This window comes from Ichthyophthirius multifiliis (genome assembly GCF_000220395.1).
Source record: "Ichthyophthirius multifiliis unplaced genomic scaffold scaff_1120509251427, whole genome shotgun sequence".
In the NCBI taxonomy this organism is placed as follows: Eukaryota; Ciliophora; class Oligohymenophorea; order Hymenostomatida; genus Ichthyophthirius; species Ichthyophthirius multifiliis.
In genome coordinates this window covers 99,506-117,990 of record NW_004085884.1, presented here as the reverse complement: position 1 = coordinate 117,990, position 18,485 = coordinate 99,506, and the positions used below count along the sequence as shown (strand labels likewise).

The 18,485-nt window shown below is 15.3% G+C and overlaps 6 protein-coding genes across 6 annotated transcripts, besides 51 other annotated features; 4 read left to right on the top strand and 2 right to left on the bottom strand. All coding sequences in view use genetic code 6, as the record gives it.

The window, feature by feature from the left end:
- Positions 1-969: 969 nt before the first annotated feature.
- Positions 970-1,005: a microsatellite.
- Positions 1,006-1,762: 757 nt separating this feature from the next.
- Positions 1,763-1,815: a microsatellite.
- Positions 1,773-1,815: a microsatellite.
- Positions 1,784-1,879: a microsatellite.
- Positions 1,868-1,903: a microsatellite.
- A 188-nt stretch (positions 1,904-2,091) lies between these two features.
- Positions 2,092-2,138: a microsatellite.
- A 42-nt stretch (positions 2,139-2,180) lies between these two features.
- Positions 2,181-2,273: a microsatellite.
- Positions 2,231-2,269: a microsatellite.
- Positions 2,233-2,302: a microsatellite.
- Positions 2,303-3,043: 741 nt separating this feature from the next.
- On the top strand, positions 3,044-4,176 carry IMG5_202110 (hypothetical protein; the record flags this gene model as incomplete). Its single annotated transcript, XM_004023929.1, has 6 exons — positions 3,044-3,074; positions 3,232-3,311; positions 3,744-3,828; positions 3,904-3,946; positions 4,003-4,059; positions 4,113-4,176. The coding sequence occupies 6 exons, from the start codon at positions 3,044-3,046 to the stop codon at positions 4,174-4,176; spliced, it is 360 nt and encodes a 119-aa protein (XP_004023978.1).
- Positions 3,552-3,592: a microsatellite.
- Positions 3,583-3,632: a microsatellite.
- Positions 3,595-3,634: a microsatellite.
- Positions 3,848-3,900: a microsatellite.
- Positions 3,956-3,996: a microsatellite.
- Positions 4,177-4,691: 515 nt separating the features above from the next.
- Positions 4,692-4,732: a microsatellite.
- A 118-nt stretch (positions 4,733-4,850) lies between these two features.
- Positions 4,851-4,884: a microsatellite.
- A 1,066-nt stretch (positions 4,885-5,950) lies between these two features.
- On the top strand, positions 5,951-6,378 carry IMG5_202100 (hypothetical protein; the record flags this gene model as incomplete). The annotated part of the gene is made up of 2 exons (XM_004023928.1): positions 5,951-6,037; positions 6,148-6,378. The coding sequence occupies 2 exons, from the start codon at positions 5,951-5,953 to the stop codon at positions 6,376-6,378; spliced, it is 318 nt and encodes a 105-aa protein (XP_004023977.1).
- Positions 6,050-6,131: a microsatellite.
- Positions 6,061-6,131: a microsatellite.
- Positions 6,379-6,625: 247 nt separating the features above from the next.
- Positions 6,626-6,693: a microsatellite.
- Positions 6,626-6,708: a microsatellite.
- Positions 6,685-6,709: a microsatellite.
- A 39-nt stretch (positions 6,710-6,748) lies between these two features.
- Positions 6,749-7,301, bottom strand: IMG5_202090 (hypothetical protein; the record flags this gene model as incomplete). Its single annotated transcript, XM_004023927.1, has 1 exon — positions 6,749-7,301. The coding sequence occupies exon 1, from the start codon at positions 7,139-7,141 to the stop codon at positions 6,749-6,751; it is 393 nt and encodes a 130-aa protein (XP_004023976.1). The 5' UTR covers positions 7,142-7,301.
- Positions 6,824-6,885: a microsatellite.
- Positions 7,302-7,422: 121 nt separating the features above from the next.
- Positions 7,423-7,451: a microsatellite.
- Positions 7,452-8,738: 1,287 nt separating this feature from the next.
- Positions 8,739-8,774: a microsatellite.
- Positions 8,775-8,785: 11 nt separating this feature from the next.
- Positions 8,786-8,860: a microsatellite.
- Positions 8,796-8,868: a microsatellite.
- Positions 8,869-9,030: 162 nt separating this feature from the next.
- IMG5_202080 (hypothetical protein) lies at positions 9,031-10,414 on the bottom strand (the record flags this gene model as incomplete). Its single annotated transcript, XM_004023926.1, has 3 exons — positions 9,031-9,170; positions 9,283-9,619; positions 9,683-10,414. 3 exons carry the CDS (start codon positions 10,412-10,414, stop codon positions 9,031-9,033), a joined length of 1,209 nt encoding a protein of 402 aa, XP_004023975.1.
- A 262-nt stretch (positions 10,415-10,676) lies between these two features.
- Positions 10,677-10,726: a microsatellite.
- An 89-nt stretch (positions 10,727-10,815) lies between these two features.
- Positions 10,816-10,859: a microsatellite.
- Positions 10,860-10,891: 32 nt separating this feature from the next.
- Positions 10,892-10,946: a microsatellite.
- Positions 10,906-10,947: a microsatellite.
- Positions 10,912-10,947: a microsatellite.
- A 3-nt stretch (positions 10,948-10,950) lies between these two features.
- Positions 10,951-11,002: a microsatellite.
- Positions 10,985-11,027: a microsatellite.
- Positions 11,028-11,252: 225 nt separating this feature from the next.
- On the top strand, positions 11,253-12,251 carry IMG5_202070 (hypothetical protein; the record flags this gene model as incomplete). Its single annotated transcript, XM_004023925.1, has 2 exons — positions 11,253-11,958; positions 12,019-12,251. The coding sequence occupies 2 exons, from the start codon at positions 11,253-11,255 to the stop codon at positions 12,057-12,059; spliced, it is 747 nt and encodes a 248-aa protein (XP_004023974.1). The 3' UTR covers positions 12,060-12,251.
- A 55-nt stretch (positions 12,252-12,306) lies between these two features.
- On the top strand, positions 12,307-12,624 carry IMG5_202060 (hypothetical protein; the record flags this gene model as incomplete). Its single annotated transcript, XM_004023924.1, has 1 exon — positions 12,307-12,624. One exon carries the CDS (start codon positions 12,307-12,309, stop codon positions 12,622-12,624), a length of 318 nt encoding a protein of 105 aa, XP_004023973.1.
- A 45-nt stretch (positions 12,625-12,669) lies between these two features.
- Positions 12,670-12,720: a microsatellite.
- Positions 12,692-12,727: a microsatellite.
- Positions 12,715-12,768: a microsatellite.
- Positions 12,769-13,413: 645 nt separating this feature from the next.
- Positions 13,414-13,455: a microsatellite.
- A 344-nt stretch (positions 13,456-13,799) lies between these two features.
- Positions 13,800-13,848: a microsatellite.
- Positions 13,815-13,959: a microsatellite.
- Positions 13,833-13,950: a microsatellite.
- Positions 13,937-13,995: a microsatellite.
- Positions 13,952-13,995: a microsatellite.
- An 11-nt stretch (positions 13,996-14,006) lies between these two features.
- Positions 14,007-14,060: a microsatellite.
- A 93-nt stretch (positions 14,061-14,153) lies between these two features.
- Positions 14,154-14,189: a microsatellite.
- A 259-nt stretch (positions 14,190-14,448) lies between these two features.
- Positions 14,449-14,486: a microsatellite.
- Positions 14,487-16,175: 1,689 nt separating this feature from the next.
- Positions 16,176-16,233: a microsatellite.
- A 1,074-nt stretch (positions 16,234-17,307) lies between these two features.
- Positions 17,308-17,375: a microsatellite.
- Positions 17,376-17,394: 19 nt separating this feature from the next.
- Positions 17,395-17,441: a microsatellite.
- A 17-nt stretch (positions 17,442-17,458) lies between these two features.
- Positions 17,459-17,554: a microsatellite.
- Positions 17,555-18,208: 654 nt separating this feature from the next.
- Positions 18,209-18,258: a microsatellite.
- Positions 18,217-18,249: a microsatellite.
- Positions 18,259-18,485: the final 227 nt, after the last annotated feature.

The following is an 18,485-nucleotide window of genomic DNA, read 5'->3' as shown; positions in this document are numbered from 1 at the left end:
TAAAAAAATATATTTCAGGCATTCTTTTTGTATATTTTTTTAAAGTTTATTTCAAATTAAAAGTGTTTGAGTGATTTAATAAAAAATTTGAGATTTTAGAATGTTTTAATTTATAAAAAGAAAGGATTTAAGCATGTAATGCATTTATTTTACATACTATTTAATAAAGTGAAAATTAGGAATATTTTTAGGTCAAAAAAATTAGAGATTATAATCAAAAATTTAAGTAGTAACAAAATTTTTATTTAATTAAATGCATTAGACTTAATTTTTTATTAAATAGTATTTTAAATTATTTAAGCAAATAAATATTATTTTAAGTGATTTTTTTTTTAAAAAAAAAATACAAATGCAGTTTATATTATATTATATTTTATTAGATAAGTTATTCTTATTTCTACTTCTTTTCTAAATATTACTAAATCTGAAATTAAAGCAATCACTTAATATTTAAAAAAATTCTAATATTTTTATATTAATTAATTATTTTTACAATTAAATGTTTATAAATCAAACTTAAAATTTAAAACCATTTAGCATTTTCAAAAAAAATATGTTTGCTGTCAATTTGTTTGAGCATATTATTAAAGACTTACAATTAAAAATAAGACGTCTAAGTTAAATGATTTATGAATATTTTTTATTTTTTTGTACTTTATTTAATATTATGTGTGTTTATATTTATAATTCGAGTCTTTTGGGATTTTTATGCTGAAAAAAAGCAAAAGCAAAAGAATATGTGGAAAAGTCATTTATTTTCAATTTAAGAAATTAAACGAAAATTTGATTTAATTTTGTTTCATTTTTATTTTAAAACTTTTCCTTAAATTAATTAAATAAATTTTTCAGAAATTTAAATTAATAAAGGTTTTAATCATATTTTTTATACTTTATTTTTGAAAAAAAAAATATTTAATATATTATATAATTAAATGTTTTAGCGCTTATTATACATAATTTATAAGTTATAGGGGAGGGGAGGGGAGGGGAGGGGAGGGGAGGGGAAGGGTATTGTGTATTCTAATATTAATATATTTTTTAATTTAAATTTCTAAAGTATAAATTCATTTATTTATGAAGATATTTTTTTTGCTCATGATAAGGTTTGTAAATTGAAATATGTTAAAATTTCTTTTTAAATTTTATCAAAAAGATGAAATCAAAAATATTTGAAATAAATTTTTACATTGAATTAGATTGACATACAAACAATATTATATATTTCACGCTTTTTTCAAATGTATAGACTTTAGAAAACTATAAACATAAATAGACAGATGTATATGTTAAGTTGGAACTCAATAAGATATTAAGTATTTTACTTTAAGAGAAAAAATAAGAACAAATATTGAATAGAAGCTTTTGAAGTTAAAATTTGGTAAAAACGGATATAAAAATTAATTTATAAGTATGTATATGCATAATTTGCACGATAATATTATTAGAGAAGAATTTAACGAATTATTAATATATATATAAGGTAAATAAGGAGTTTGTGTAGTAGTTATTGTTAAAAAATAAATATTAAGTGTAAAATTAAATAAAAAATGTAATTTGTGTTAGTAGACATAAAAAAATTTTTAGTAAAAAAGTTATGTTTACAAATTGTATTGTAAAAATTAAATTAAATAAAAAAATTAGTTTATTCAGAATTTTTAAATAAAGAAAGCCTAAAAAAACAAAGAACAATAAAACCAAATTATGAAAACTTTTAGCATCTCAGATAATATATTAATATAGAAAAAAATAGATAATCATTTTTAAATTAATCAAAAAATAAAATAAATTATAAAAAAAAAGTTAATATAAAAATAATAAATATTAAATTATACTATTAAAGAAATATATAATAAAAAATTATATGAAAAAAAATATATATCAAATTAAAAATACTATATAAAATATTTAAAACATCGTTAAAAAAAATAATTATATAAATTAAAAAAATATTTTATGATAGTATATATTAAATAATGAAAAAATAAAAAAAAAATTAAAGTAATTTAAAAAAATAAATATAAATTTAAAGAAAAAAAACATTTAGTATATTAAATAATATTATTTTTTTTAATAAGAAAAGATTAAAAATATTAAAATATAATAAAAAATAAAAATAAAATTATATGATAAAAAAAAAAGTTTATATTAATAAATAAATTAAAAAAATAATTTTATATTTAATATATATATTTATATAAATATTTATATAAATAAAAAAATAAATATTAAATATATATATATATATATTATATATATAATTATATTTATAATATTTATTTTTTTATTATTTATTATTTGTATAAATCTTTTTTTAATTTTATTTTTACAATTAGCTTAAAATTTTAAATATTTTTATATCATTATTAATATTATTATATTATTTTTTTATTTTTCTTTTTAAAATACTTTTACAAAAGATATTTTATTTTTTTCTTTGAAAATAATTTTTTTATTTTTTTACGTTTTTTAGAATAATTATAATTATATTTTTTTTTTTTTTGAATCACTACATTTTATATATTGTTTAGTTTATTTATATTTTTTTTTTTTCTCGAATGATTTTTAATTATTTATTTATTTTTTCTTAAAGATATTAATTAAATCTATTATTTTTAAATAATTTATATAATAATGTAATATGATTAAATTTTGAATAATTATAAAATATATTTATTTGTAAATTAATATATTTTTAATTTTTATAAAATTTAATAATTAATATATATATTTTATAATATTATTTAACCTGAATACTTTATTAATATTTTTAGTTAAACTTTTTAAATTTATTTTTTGTTGTGTTTTTTTAAATTTTAATTTGATTAAAACTTTTAGAATTCATAAATTTGATTAATTAAAATTATTTAATGTTTTTTATATTTTAGCATAATTTTTTTTCTTTTTATTTATAATTAATATTTAAAAAAAAAATTTAAACAAATAATTTTTTTTATCATATTTTAGTTGCCAAAAAAAATAAATAAAAAATCAAAACAATATTAATTAAATAAAAATTAAAATAAAAAAAAAAATATAAAAAAAAATGCAAGAGAACTAATGCAAACAAGAACTAAGTAAAAAATAAATACATATAACTTGTAAATTATATATTTTTAATACTTAATATATAAAAATAATATAAAATATATTTGATTTATATAAAAAATAACTTAACTATTTTATAATTTGTAATTTTTTTAATAAAAAATAAAAAATAAAATTTAATCATAGTTGACAATTAAAAGAGAAAAAGTGGCAGAAGAAAAGCTCCTAATCAATTTTACAAATAGGAAATGTTTGATATGAGAGAAGTAATTATATATAAAATAAGAAATTTATTTAAATAAACATTATTATTAATTAAGGGATTAATAAATACTAAAGCTAAGAAAAAAAAGCAAAGGCTAAATCTGAGAATGAAATTTCTTTGTAATAATAATAAACTATGGAAACAGAAGAAAATATTATATAGATTCCAAATTTTTAACCGATTAGAAAAGGCAGTGTTTTAACATAATAAAGTAATATATATATTATTAAAAATATAATTATTATTAATTATTTTATTAATTTTTTTTTTAATATTTATTAAAATATATATTATTTATTTATATATATATTTTTTTATATATTAAACTTATTTGTTTTTTTTTTTTTTTAAGATAAAAAAAATAAACGCAAAAAAATAAAGTAAAATTGAATAAAAATTTAAAAAAGAAATTTTATTATTATTATTAATAAAGAATATAAAAGTTAATAGTGTTTATAAAAAAATTAAATTAAATGATGACAATGGAAATCAATTTAAAATTATTACAAAAAAATAAAGTAATTATATATTTATTTGTATTAATATTTTTAAAAATATATAATCTTCTTAAATATTAATATTTTTAAAAAAAGAATATAAATAAAAATTCCTAAATAAAAAAATGAAGATCCTTATGTATGATTCTATATATATATATATATATATATAAATAAATTATATTATATTTAAAGTAAGGATTGGGTATTTTAGATTTGTTTCTTTAATAAGCAATGGAAATTTAATAAAAAGTATAAATAATTTTTTTTCCAAATAACATATATTAAAATATACATATACATAGAATTAATAAAATGCTTAAAATGAAGAAGATGTATTACAAATTTAAGAAAACGACTAATCTATGAAAAAGAAATATAAATAATATAAAAGCAATTATTAAAAAAAAATTAAATTAAATGATAAAATTCAAAACGAAGAGAAAACATAAGAAACTTTAATTTTGAGTAATAATTCTAATGTCGAAATAAATTAAAAGCAAGAAATTTCAACCTAAAACACTTTGTATTAAAACCCTCATATTGATGAAAAAAAGATTATATTTTAAAAGTTGAAAAATTATAAGATTAATGTATAATTCGTCATTCTACTTTTGATTAAGGTAAATAAATATATTTTAAAAAATGGATTAAAAAGTATATTTTTTAAAAAAGTACCTTTTTAACTTTATATAAATGAAAAAAGAAAAAATATGAACAAAAATATGTTTTTAGTAGAAAAATTCAAGAATATTATAATCAATAAAATTGATTATATAGATCAATTAAAAAAAAATTTGCAAAAAATATAATAAGAATTAAATAATTAATAAATTATTTGAACAAATTAATACTGAGATAAAAATTTTTATTTATTTATTTTTATTTTTTTAATAAATATAGGATTTATTTTATATAATATATATAATAATAATTTTTTAATTATTTTCACTTTGCCTTTTGATTTTATAAAAATATAATTATATTTATTTTTGGATACTAACAATATATAAATTATACTGTTTATATTTTTATTTTAAATATTTTTTAATTTATTTTTTATTAATTTTTTTTTTTCAAGAAAATAAACAATATATTTGTAAGTTATTTTAATTATTTATTATTAATTTTAAATAAAATACATTTATTCTATTTAAATATAATAACGTTTAATGCATAAATTTTTATAAATAAATAATATTTTAAAATTAATTTTTAGAAATTTCAATAACATTTTATAATAAATATTATTTAATTTTTTATATTTATAAACTATATGAAATAAAATAAATTTAAATTAAATAGGAAAAAAATCTAAAAAATATATAAAAAAGTAAAAGGAGAAAAATAAAAATATTTAAACTTAAATAAAAATGAATTCAAAATTATTCATATTAACAATTTTTATAATAATATTTTTAAAAACAACAAACTAAAAATACGTAAGTCTTTAAATCCCAATCAACAAAGTTAGAAATAGCTAGTATTTTTTTTACATCACCAAATTCGCAGTTGATATAGGTACAGCAACCTATAAAATTCGCGCTAAATTTAACAAACCTCTATTAAAAACAGGAGAAGAAAATTTTTTAATAAACTTAGCGATGATAATTGATAAAGAATGGTAACTTATAAAAAAAGATGACACTTGTGAAAGTAAATAGCTAAAGTCATTTAATAGTGTATTAAATTTACCAACATAAGGAAATGTTTGGAGTGAATATATCTCTGAGACTTTAACTTCTACAGTAAAGAGAAGATTTTGGTATTTTAATTTATAAGACTGTTAAAGAGAATTAGAAAAATTAAGTCCTGCCGGTTTAAAGATTATAATTGAGATAGAAATTATAAATGCAGACGACACTTAATTTTCAAGCGAAGAAAACGGGATTTTGTTTTATATAATTATATTTTGGATTATTTGTGTTGTTTTATTATCAATAAATTTAAAAAAAGCAATAAAATTATACAATAAAGAAGAAGAGTTGGATTGGGCGTTTTTTTTAAATAATATAGTTCTTTTTTTACAAACAGGAAATCTTTTTTAGAAAGTGTTCATTTAATATGCTATTCATATGATGGATAAGGAATATTCGTGATATAATTATTGGGATAGATTTCAGGAATTTTAGCATAGTTTTTAATGGCGATTATTTTTATACTTATTTCTTGGGGATGGACTATTAATTATATGGAATTAGAAAGTTTAGATATATATGTCCCATTAGCAGTATTATGATTAATTTATATATTTATATATTTATATATTTATATATTTATATATTTATATATATATTTATATATTTATATATTTATATATTTATTTTTATTTTAAAATAGTTTCTTATTGGAATTATTCATATGATTATTGTTGGTTTAAGTAGAATTAATGATGATTCATCACATAAATTTCATCATTTTGATGGATGGGTAGGATGGGTTATTGTGTTATTAAGATTTGGATTGTTTTTTATTTCTTTTATGGTCTTAAAGATACTTATTCATCAGCTAGAATGTAAGCGTAACCTTTTATTAAATAATTTGGATTTTTCGGAAGTATTTATTTTTTGAGTTTTCCTATTGTCTTGTTTATTTCTTAGTTTATTGAACCTTATGTTTAACACAAATTTATCACTATTACATTTTTTTCTTGTAAACACTATGTATTGGTATTATGAGTATTATGTTTACTTCTAATTATGGAGATTATTATAAGGTTTCTTTAAAGTCAAAACCTTTATTGCCTGATTTGAAGATGGATTGAATTTTTTTTCTTTAAAAAATTTTATTTTATTTATTTTTATTATAAATTTTTTTAATATATATATATAAATAAATAAATATATATATATATATCTATATATAAATAAATATATATATATATATATTTTATATATATATTGCTTTTTATTTATTAATTTATTTAAAAAAAAATATTAACTCATTCATCTTTTCCAGCAAATGATTTATTTTTATTCATATATTCTTCATATTCTTATTCAGATTTAGATTTTGGTTATTGTTATTATTATTATTTATTAAATTATTATTATTATTATATATCTTTTTATTATTATTGCATTTATTCTAAATTTTCTTTATATTCTTAATAGTTTATTTTTGCTTCATTTAAATCTTTTGTTGTCAGAATAATATGAGGGCCTTAATTATTACCTAATTTAGATTTATCTTTTAACTAGCTAGCAGCAAATGCACTTAAACTAATAGTTGCTATTATACCTCCTGCAAAAAGCTGAAATCCCCAATTTTTTTGTTCATTTGTAGGAGTTTAACCGAAACTGGCAGTGAACATAATTCTTTTTATAAATCCCATTTAAGGATTATGTTTTTAATGATAGTTTTTCAATGCTTATTCGTAGTTCTTTTGTAATTTATAGGATTCAAGTTTACTATAAAAAGATTATTGATTAGATTGTTCTATTTTCTATTTTTGTGTGGTATAAGCTTCTTCTATTTCCTCAAGAGTAGCATCTGGGGATATATTAAGATTTTAATAGCAGGATCTTTTGAAAAATATGTTCTATTTAGGTATATGGGTAAATTAAATTAATTGCTTTTGGAATATTTTTTTGAACATTTATTTTGGTTTTATAATTTTTTGTTTTTTTTGTTTTTTTTTTTTTGAAAAATTTATTCATATATATTTAATATGAATTTTTATTATTTTTTTTCTATGAGAAATTTCTCAATAAAAATATATTTTAGATTATATATCTTCGTTTTGAAAATTATTAAGATCAAAAGTATTATAAAGAACACTATTTTAATTTTATTAGTATATAATTGATTCAGAATTTATTTATTCTAAAAAGTTTATTTCTGATTATGTTAATTTATTATTGAGTTCTTTTTCTTCATTTTTATAAGTAATTTGTTCAGATATATCTTCTATATAACTCTTTTTTTTATTTTTATTTATATTTTTTTGTTTATTTTTAAATATGTTTATTTAATGTTAGTATTTATAGTTTATAGATTTTTTATATAATCAGTATAAATATATTTTAAATTTCTTTCATTTTTTTCTATTTCAATTAGTTGTTTAACTGAAATTTATTTTATACTAGAAAATGATTCAATGTTTTTTCAAAAAGAAAATTAATTATGTTTTCGCTTACTTTTTTTAATTGTTAATTTAATTATATTTCAAAACAATATTTATAATCTGTGAAACATTTTTAATAATTATTTATTAAATTATATATATTTGGATTATTTTTATTCTTTTATATTGTATATATATTTATATAAATTTATAATTTTTTTTATTACTTCTTCTATTTCTTTTAATGAATTTAATAATTAATTTGAATATATTTAAATATCATTTAATTGCTTTTATTAAGGATTAAATATAGTTTATATTATCTTTTCTAATTCTAATTCGTTTTCTGTTTACAAACTAGTTATTTGTATATTTAATAATTATATTTCACTTTCTATTATTTCTTTTATTTGTCTGTAATTAATTATTTATTTTAATATTTATAAATATTAATTTTTATAATGTACATTTTTTATTATTAACTATTAATTATTTAAAATTATTTTATTATTTTATGAAAATCATTTATTGTGTTTTATTATATTTTTTATTTCTAATTCTTTAAATTTATATATTTTGTAATAAATGTCCTCTTTTTATCACAATATTATTTTAAATGGCATATTTATGACTTTTTTTATTTAAAAATATTTTATAATGTATTCTATTAAAAGGTAATTTTCATTATACATCAATAAATATGTATATATATTAAATTTTTTTATAATTTTTTATTATTTTTTACATTTGTTTCTTCTTTTATTTATTCTTTCTATACGTTCATTTTTATATTTTTATCGATTTTAATTTTTAAATATTTGTTTAAAAAATAATATTAGAATAAATAATATTAATAAAATAAATGATATATATATATATATATATATTATATATATTATATTTTTTTGATATAAACAAATATATATATTCTAATAAAACAATTTAATTTTTTTTGATTTAACAAATATATATATTCTAATAAAACAATTTAATATTTAATTTGATTTAAAGATAATAATAACTTTATGTAAAATTAACTAAATTTTAAGGCAAAATTATAAAATTACATATTTTTTTATTTTTTAATTTTATATTTACGAAATTAAAAAAATTTAAATAAAAAAAAATTAAAAATATGAATTATTTAAAAATACATTTCAAACACTTTCCCATATAATTTGTGCATCTTAACTATCAACTAGTCTTATAAAACCTCCTTAAAGATCTTATTTAGCCACATTAAGCCAGAAACTATTAAAACTTTCATTATTTTTATCCATAAAGTTTCCCCAATAGTCTTTATAATTAACAATTTCATTATTTGCTTTTATTTTTCTTAATCTAAACAAAAAATATAATAAAATAACATATAAATTAAAATTAAAATTAAAAAATATTAAAAAATTAACCATTATCATTTAATTCTTCATATAACTCTTCCACAATAGCTATAGAATCCCATTAACTTAACTATTATGAATAATAACAATCTGAGAGTATATTGTCACCAAAAAAGAGTATTTTTTTATCAATAGAAAAACCAAATTTACTATTAATATAATTTTCTAAAATCTAATAATTACCTTCTACGAATATTTTCTTTCCACTTTTTTCTATATCTATGACTTCTTTACCTATTAATAAAGGATTTTATTCATCATATTCGTACATAGTATTATTTTAATTTGTAAAAAATGCCGGTTTTTAAGCTTTTACGAATATTAAATCAAATAAATTTTACCAATCCTATATAAATATATTAATATTTTATTTATTTTAAAATTAAAAATAAATATATAATTATTATACATCTCCATATGAATAAGACATTGTAAAATTAATAAATTCAAAATGAGAATTAGTTACAATAAAGAGGAATTTGTTATTTTATTATTTTAAATTTTCTAGTATTTTTCTAAACTTGGCTTATTTATGAATTAATCCTTATGGATTATCACATATACTTTTAAAAAAAGTACCATATTACTATATTTTATATACTCTTTATTCATTATAATGCATATAATTTTATTTTACAGCAAAATCTATGTCATTAATTATATCTTTATAGTCATTTTCTTTTAAGACCTTTTCTTTTGTTTTGAAATCTACTATTTTGGCAAATATTACACCTTTAGAATTTTCAAAGTAAGTAGCCAAGACCATAAATTCTGGATTTCTGTTAATTAATAAAGGTTCAAAGGCTTCTATGATATAATCTTTTCCATATTCTTCTTCTATGTTAATTTATTTAAATCCTCTGTAACCTTTTAGTATAGTCTTATTTTTACCTATTTATAAAATTGTGCCTTTATTTATATCAATCAATGAATAATTTAAGCCTATTCCAATTTCTTTTTCGGTTAAATTTAACAAAGTTTCGGGATAGCCTTTTTCGTTTATTAATGTTTTCATGAGTGATTCATAGCATGCACGAGTAATTGATTTGATATGATAACGGATTAAACAATGGTCAACATCAAAACCTATATATTAATGATTTTTTAAGGATTTTAATTTTAAATAAGAATATTTGTCCATAATTTTTTACTTTAATTTTATATTTTTTAGGAAATTTATTTATTTTATTTTTTTAATAAAAATATTAAATATAATTTTGTTAATTATTATTAAATAAAAAATGATAATAATTTATTATTTAATTTGAATGAATATATAAAAAAAATAGTATTAATAGGATAGTTTTACTACTTAAATTTAAATAAAAATATAACAGTAATGAAAATTATATACATTTAGAACATAATGCAAAAAAATAAAAAAATAAATATATATATATGTTTTATATAAATTTAAAAAATATATATAAAATATTAAAATAATTATAAAAAAATAAATTTAACATTATTAATTATAATAGTATATTATTAGATTAATTTTATTTTTAATAAAAAAATATGTAATTGTTATTAGATTATATTAAATTAATAAATAAAAAAATTAATATATAATTAAAATATAATAATATATGTTTATAATTATTTAATAAAAAAAAATTATATTAAATAATTTATAAAATATTATATATATATATAAATATATATATATATATACACTTATATTATATATTTTTTTTAATTTTTATATTTAATATATTTCTTATTAATTAATTATATATTTTTATAATATAATTTTTTTTAAAAAAAAATATTAAATTAATATTATTTTCTCATTATAAAAAATAGCTATTTTAAATAATATATAGTATAAAAAGCAATTAAATAATATTGAAACCAAAAAAAAGCTGAATTTAATAAAAGATATTTTTTTATTAATAATAAATAAAAAATATTAAATATAAAAAACAATAAAATAATTATTAAATAAAATTAAACAAATTAAATTTTTTTAAATTATAATGACTACCACCATAGAAGTTGAAAAATTGGAATCACTCTTATTAAATATGAAAATAGACGAAACTTACTAACCTATAAATTGGGAAAATATCACAAAAAGCTAAAACGAGACTACAAAGGCCTTTGAAGCTTTAGCTCGTTAAGTATTTGCTTTAAAAGATAACTTATCAAAGAGTTTCGTCTGTTCACTAAAAGAATTAAAGGATTATGATTTAAAAGACTAAATCTAAAAGGTAACAGATAAAAAAATTAATCAATAAGGTCTTAAGAACCTTTCCTAATATGCAATATATGAAGGCGAAGATTTAAAAATAAATTATCCAGAATTAAATAAGGTAGTAAACGATAAATAGAATACTCTTTTAGACCAAAACCAAAAAGTATAAGCTAAGTTATTCGAAACTGCTTAATGGATAGAAGCTTTTTTGAGAGGTTTTAATGTATCAAAAGAATCAAATATTTAATAATAAGGTTAATAGGAATAAAAAGGAGATTAGCAATTATAGGCAAATTTTCTTATGTAATCTAATAAAACTTTTGATTTTCCTTAAGATAAGTTGAATGAGGTTGTTTCAAAAATCCAAGTTACTTATATTCCTGATACTAAAAAATATATCTCTATTTAAACTTATTAATAAATAGTTGAAAATTCTGCTGATATTGCCGAAGAAGAATTTACTAGATTAACATTTTAAAATAGAACTGGTATTTATATATATAATTATTTATTTTAATTTGTTTTTTATAAAATAAAAATATATATAGATAGAAGAAATATAATGCATTAAGATAAAAAAAATACATGAGTTTAATGTAAGAATCAATGAATGATATAGAAAATTTACTCATGAAAGCTTAGGAAGATATTTGTATAAAATTAGGTATTAGTTAAGATATTTTGGAAAAATCAGAAATGTGTTTAATGGAAAGAGGGTTAGGTTAACATATTTTTATGATGTAAGCTTCCGTCCGTTAAAAAATTAAAGAAAAATTACCAAAAAAAAAGATGTTTCGGCTGATTAAACTAAAGAAATTATCAGATTCTAGATAAAAATGTTAAATGAGAAATAAGATTATTTCATGCCCATTCTTAAAATGATGCCTAAAACTATGGAATCTTCATAATTAGTTCCTATTCTTTTAAATATGATGATAAATGATCTTGTTTTCGAATAATATTCACTAGAAGATGAAGATTATATGTAAAATCTTAATGATTAAAATGCATTTAATGACAAAGAAATTATGGATCTTCTTACTGGTATTGAAAAAGGTATTTATAACCTACTCACTACTTCAGAATTTATTCCTAAAGGATATGGATAACCTAATGGTTAAATGATGATGCCTCCTCCTATGGGATACTATTGAAGAGAAAAAATTATATTGAAATATATTTATCATATATATTTTTTTAAAATTATTTTATATTTATATAAAAAAATATTATTTTAATAAAAAATATATATTAATATTACATAAATATTTATATATATTTATTAAATAATATTTATAAATTTTAATTTCTTTAATATTAATTATTATATATATTTTTATATATAAATATTTAATATTTAATATGTATATAGTTTAATTTTTTTCAATACATTTATAATTATTTTACTTTTTTATATTATTCAAAATTATTGATATAATATTAAGCGTCTTCATCATATTTAAAATAATTCTATTTTTTAACTTATATTTTCAAAGAATTGAATATAAAATATTTAATTACAATGAAGGAATTACTAATAATAATTATTATAAAATAAGAATTATATCCATAAATAAGTTTTCATTTTTGCTTTAGAAGTTAAATAGAGAAAAAGAGTATTCAAAGTTAAGAAAATATAAAATAATTATTTTTAATAGGCCTGTTTCGTATTATTCGAAAACCAAATATTTTTAGAAAGATCATTGCCAAATTAATAAATAATCAAATTAAAAGAAGGGCTGAATATATAAATTCCGTAATGATAGGTGAAAAAATAAAAAAAATTATTCAATTAAGCCTTATAAAATAATTTTTTAAATATCAATCATTATTTAAACATATTTTTATAAACTTTCGGATTTTTTTTATTTTACATCTAAAATACGAAAAATTCTTCAAATTTAAATAATATACTTTATTAATATAAAAACATTTTGTTGAGTTTTTTTTTATACTTTAAATATTTTTTTTATATTTAAAGATTTAATAATTTGTTTATGTTATTTTACATTTCATTCTATAAAAATATTTTTATTAAGTAAAAAATTCTTAAAAAACAAAAAAAAATTTATATTGAAAAATAAGTTTTAAGAAAAAACTAAAAATGGAAAATATTAAATAATTAAAAATAAAAAAAATAAATTTGTATATCAGATTGATTAAGTTAAAAACTATAATATTAGTTTAAAAATTCATAAAAATAATAAATATAATATAAATATATTAATAATATTTTATTTGTTAATAATTAAATAAAAAAAAACATATTTTTTTTTTATTTAATAAATAAATAAATTTAAAGAAATTTAATAAAATATATATTTATGATAAAATAATTAATAAAAAAAATAATACTAAAAATATATAATTAATAAAAATATGATAATAAATATTTGTAATAAATAATAAACTATAATTAATTTAATATAAATAAATATTTTTTAAAAATAAATAAAAATAATAATAATATAAATATATATAATATATTTATATATTTATATATTTATATATTTATATATTTATATTTAATAAATAATTTATTTATAATTATTTTTTTTATATAAAATTTTTTTTTTTATTTTTAATTTTTAATGTTTAAAGCATTAATATCGCTATTCTATTAAAGCGTAAATAAAATATATTTTCTTTGATGTAAAATTTTATTTTTTAAATATAAAACATTTTTTTTATTTATTTTTTATTTATATTTATATTTATTATATTTTTAATACATTTTTATAAAGTTATTATTATATCATATTATATTTAGATTATTTCATAAAAATTAATTTTGTTCTTTTTTTATTTAATTTAATTAAAATTTAATTTAAAAAATAAAAATATTTATTTATTTTTTTTTAATATTTTTTACAAATTTTTATGATTTTATTAACTAAACTAATAAGATTGTTTAAAAATAATTTTTTTTGTCAAAATTTTCTTTAGATTCTTTTGAATGTTTTTCTTGTAATTTTTATATTTTTAGATAAAAAAATGCATTTTTAAAAAAAAAAATTTTTTTTTACGTAAATATTATTCTCTTCAGAATAATTTATTTTTTTAAAATACGGCTTTATTATTATTTAATGTAAGGTTAAAATATAGAAAGACATTTTTTATTTCAATTTTATTATTTAAAAATATATAATTAATTTATTTTATTTTAGATTATCTTATTTTCATACAAATGTTATTTTTTTTATTTGTATTATGATTATTTTATCTTTTAGGGTTTAAAACACGATATTTTATTTGAAAGTTTTTTGAGTCTTTTTTTATTAAAGGACGATCGTTTGTGAAATAATTGCAATTTTGAATAAAATATGAGCTTAGTTATTTATTTTTTAAATAAAAAGTTTAAAAAACAGTTGTATTATTTATTGATTTCTTGATGTTTAAAAACAGATTTTCATATAAAAAATCTTTTATTTAATTATTTTTTTATTTTTATAGTTATTTTTAATTAAAAATAATAATTATTTTTTTTTTTTTTCAAAAAAAAAATATTATTAAAAATGTCATAATAATATAATGTTTTTTAAAATGCTGGTCTGGATAGCCTTTTTTGGAATGATAATTACCAAAATAAATAATAAAAATAAGAGATTTTTAATTAAAAGTTGCATCAATATAATCAGAATATTTAACAAAAAACATAAGAAATTTAATAGAAATAATAAAATTTAAATAATTTAGATAAAGCAAATAAATTAAACCTTAAAGTTAATTAAAATAATATTATTAATAATAAAGTATATTCATCTTCTTAACTAAATTAGTAATAAAATCAATAAAACTAACATTATTCTGTAAATAATTCTTAAATTTAAACTCCGTAGTATTAAGAAAATTAAAGAGAATTTCCACAAAACAGAGACGAAAATTATTAATTTTTTCCGCCATAAAATCATTAATAAGAAAATTTAGGATAATATTTGAACATTAATCAATATAAAAATAATAATATATAAGAAAATAATAGCCAAGTTCCCTAAAATAGATGGAATTTATCAGAAAACCAATTATATCCACCTCCATATAGAATACCTACGCTTCCGAACAATAATATAAATAATTATAAAAGCAAATAATTTTATGATAACTAATATATAAATAATTAAAACATGGAATATTAATAAATAATATAAAAATAAATTTTAGAAAAAGAATAATAATAAGAAAAAAGCCTAAAAAAAATGCAAAAAAAACTCGAAAAAGAAAAAATAAAAAATATTTAAATGCAAATTGAAATAGAAAATTTCAAAAAACTTCAATAAAAAAACGAAAAATCTTCCTCTCAAAAATACAAACCAGACTAACTAATTTAACTAAAAGCCACTTTCGAAAATTCTATAGATTAACTAACTTCTGAATTTAAATAATAATTAGAACTCCAAAAAGAATAACATATATAAGCATTTTAAAGTTATCAAAGCAAAACATAATAGACTTAATAATAATTTTTAATGTTTTTCTTTACTTAGTTTCTTCAATAATAATAACAATAATAATAGTAATAATAAATATAAACAATAATAAACCCTTTAGAAATAAAAAAAGTTCGATAAAATGAATAATCATTAGAAGAAGCAATTAAATAATTATTAATTTTAAAAGGAGGGCAACTTCCTAATAATCAAAACAGCCCAAATAATAAAAATAATTCAGACTCTGATTCTTCAGATAGTTATGATTCAGTAGACTCAGAAGAATAAGAATAATAAGAAGAATAAGAAGAAGAAGAAGAAGAGGAAGAGGAAGAAAAAAAAGATAAAGATAAAGATAAAGCCGAAGGTGCAAACAAAATTCAAGAAGAGAAACGTAAACAAGAAGTAAGAAAAATAGCCTTAAAAAAACTAAAAAAATGTATGAAATTCCACTTCGCATATTTCTGTATTCTCCTTCCCAAAAGAAAGAAAGAATTCTCCAAAAAATCCGCTTTAAATGATAATGTAATTTAAAATTTTAAATAAGTTCTTCCTTTAGCAGTTTAATGGTTATTAAAAAGTTGCGAAAAAGCCTTCTAAATAATAATTGCTAAACCCAAAGAAGACTTAGATATTTTAACAAAAGATAAAATCAAAGAATCTGTACTTAATTAAAGAATGGAACGAATAATAGCCTTAACATAATTAGTGGTTAATGTTTATTATAAAATGTTTAAAATATTCCATAATAATTAATCGATTTCCTTGTTTTGTATTTTTCTGAAGGTAGTTATTTACCTAAAAATTTCATTTCTTAATTCGAAGTTGATAGGCTTAATTTTAATTAGAATTATGGGTATATTTAGAATTTAAATTTAATTCAGAAATCGATGCTTGTAGGTATTTTTGTTATTGTAAAAATTCTCGTTTTGGTAGTTTTATGCACACCATCTTCTTTTAGAAAGAAAAATAGAAAATTAATCAAGATTTAATTGCAAATAAGAAATTAAAGTTGATTGCTTCCATTATTTTTAATCTTTTTTTGAATAAATTAAATTTACATTAAAACCGATTCCAAATAATATTTCTAAACTTTCAGAAAATATTAAACCAGTGACTTAATAGGCAACTTCAGTTTATGTTATTGGAGACTAAAAGGATATTATTGTACCGGAAAAAAACACGAGGCATTTTCTGGTTAAAGGATTGTTTGATTATACGTAGTTGAATGGGGTTTGGGTAAAGTTTAGTAAAGAAAAAGATTTAATGGTGTAAAATATGTTTGATTTTCTAGAAAAAATTATTGTTCTAGTGGATAAATAGGCAGATGAATAAAATGCTTTTGAAAAAGAAGAATAAAGAAATATAGCTTAAAAATATTTATAAGATATTTAACTTATTTTAAAATGAAATAATTTTATATTTTTTATTTGTTTAATATTTTTATATTTTTTTATTGTTACTATATATTTTTATATAAATTTAATTAAATACATAAAATATTTATTTTTATTATTTTTTAAATATTATTATTAATCTTTTTTTATAATCATTTTTTTCAATTTTTTTTTATTTTAATAAATTAATATATTTATTTTTTATATATAAATTAATTAATTTTTTTTTTTTAATAAATTAATATTTTTTTCTTTTTTTATATATTTATTAATAAAAGAAATTTTATTTAAATAAAAATATTAACTTTGTTTTATTATTTAAATTTAAATTTTAATATTTTTACTATTTGTCTATACTTAATTTAAATTATTTATTTTTAAATTATCTAAAAATTTCTATAAATTTCTATTTTACATTTAATATAATGAGTTAATTTTATTAATTTATTTAATTTTATTAAAATAGAAATATAGTAAAGAATACATTTTATTTTAATGCAAAAATTTTATCTCAAGAATTTAAAAATTTAAATAAAAAATAAATTACCTTTCCATATCTATATTAGTTAATAATATACAAAAAATATTAATATATTTTAATTGTTTTTAAAAAAGAAAGCATATTTATCGTATTAAAATTTATAATATATAGAAAATATATATTATAGATGTTTAATTAAATAAGTAATTAAATTATGCAAAAAAATACATTGATGAATTATAGATTTTATTTGAATTATAATAAAAATTATTCAATTCTTTAAAAAATATTGTTTCTTTATAATTTAAATTTAATATTTTAATATTTGCTTTAATTTAATCATCATAAATAAATTTTTTTATTTTTTAATAATATCTGTTTATTTTTTAAATAATTTTACATGATATAATTTTTTATATTAAATTTTCATAATAAAATTAACAAAAAAATCATCAAAAAAATATTAAAAAAATCTGAAAAAATAAATAACAAAAAATATAATTATGAAACAAAATTATAGTATGAGTAAATTTTATTATGAAATTTATTTTCGGACAAGAGAAATATTTTTTTAAAGTAAAAACATATTTAAAGGAAAAATAAACATATAATTTAAAATACTTGCCTAAGATACGTCTTATAAAATATTAAAATACGAACAAAACAAATTATTGATAGTATTTATATTACTTTACTAAATATCTTCTATA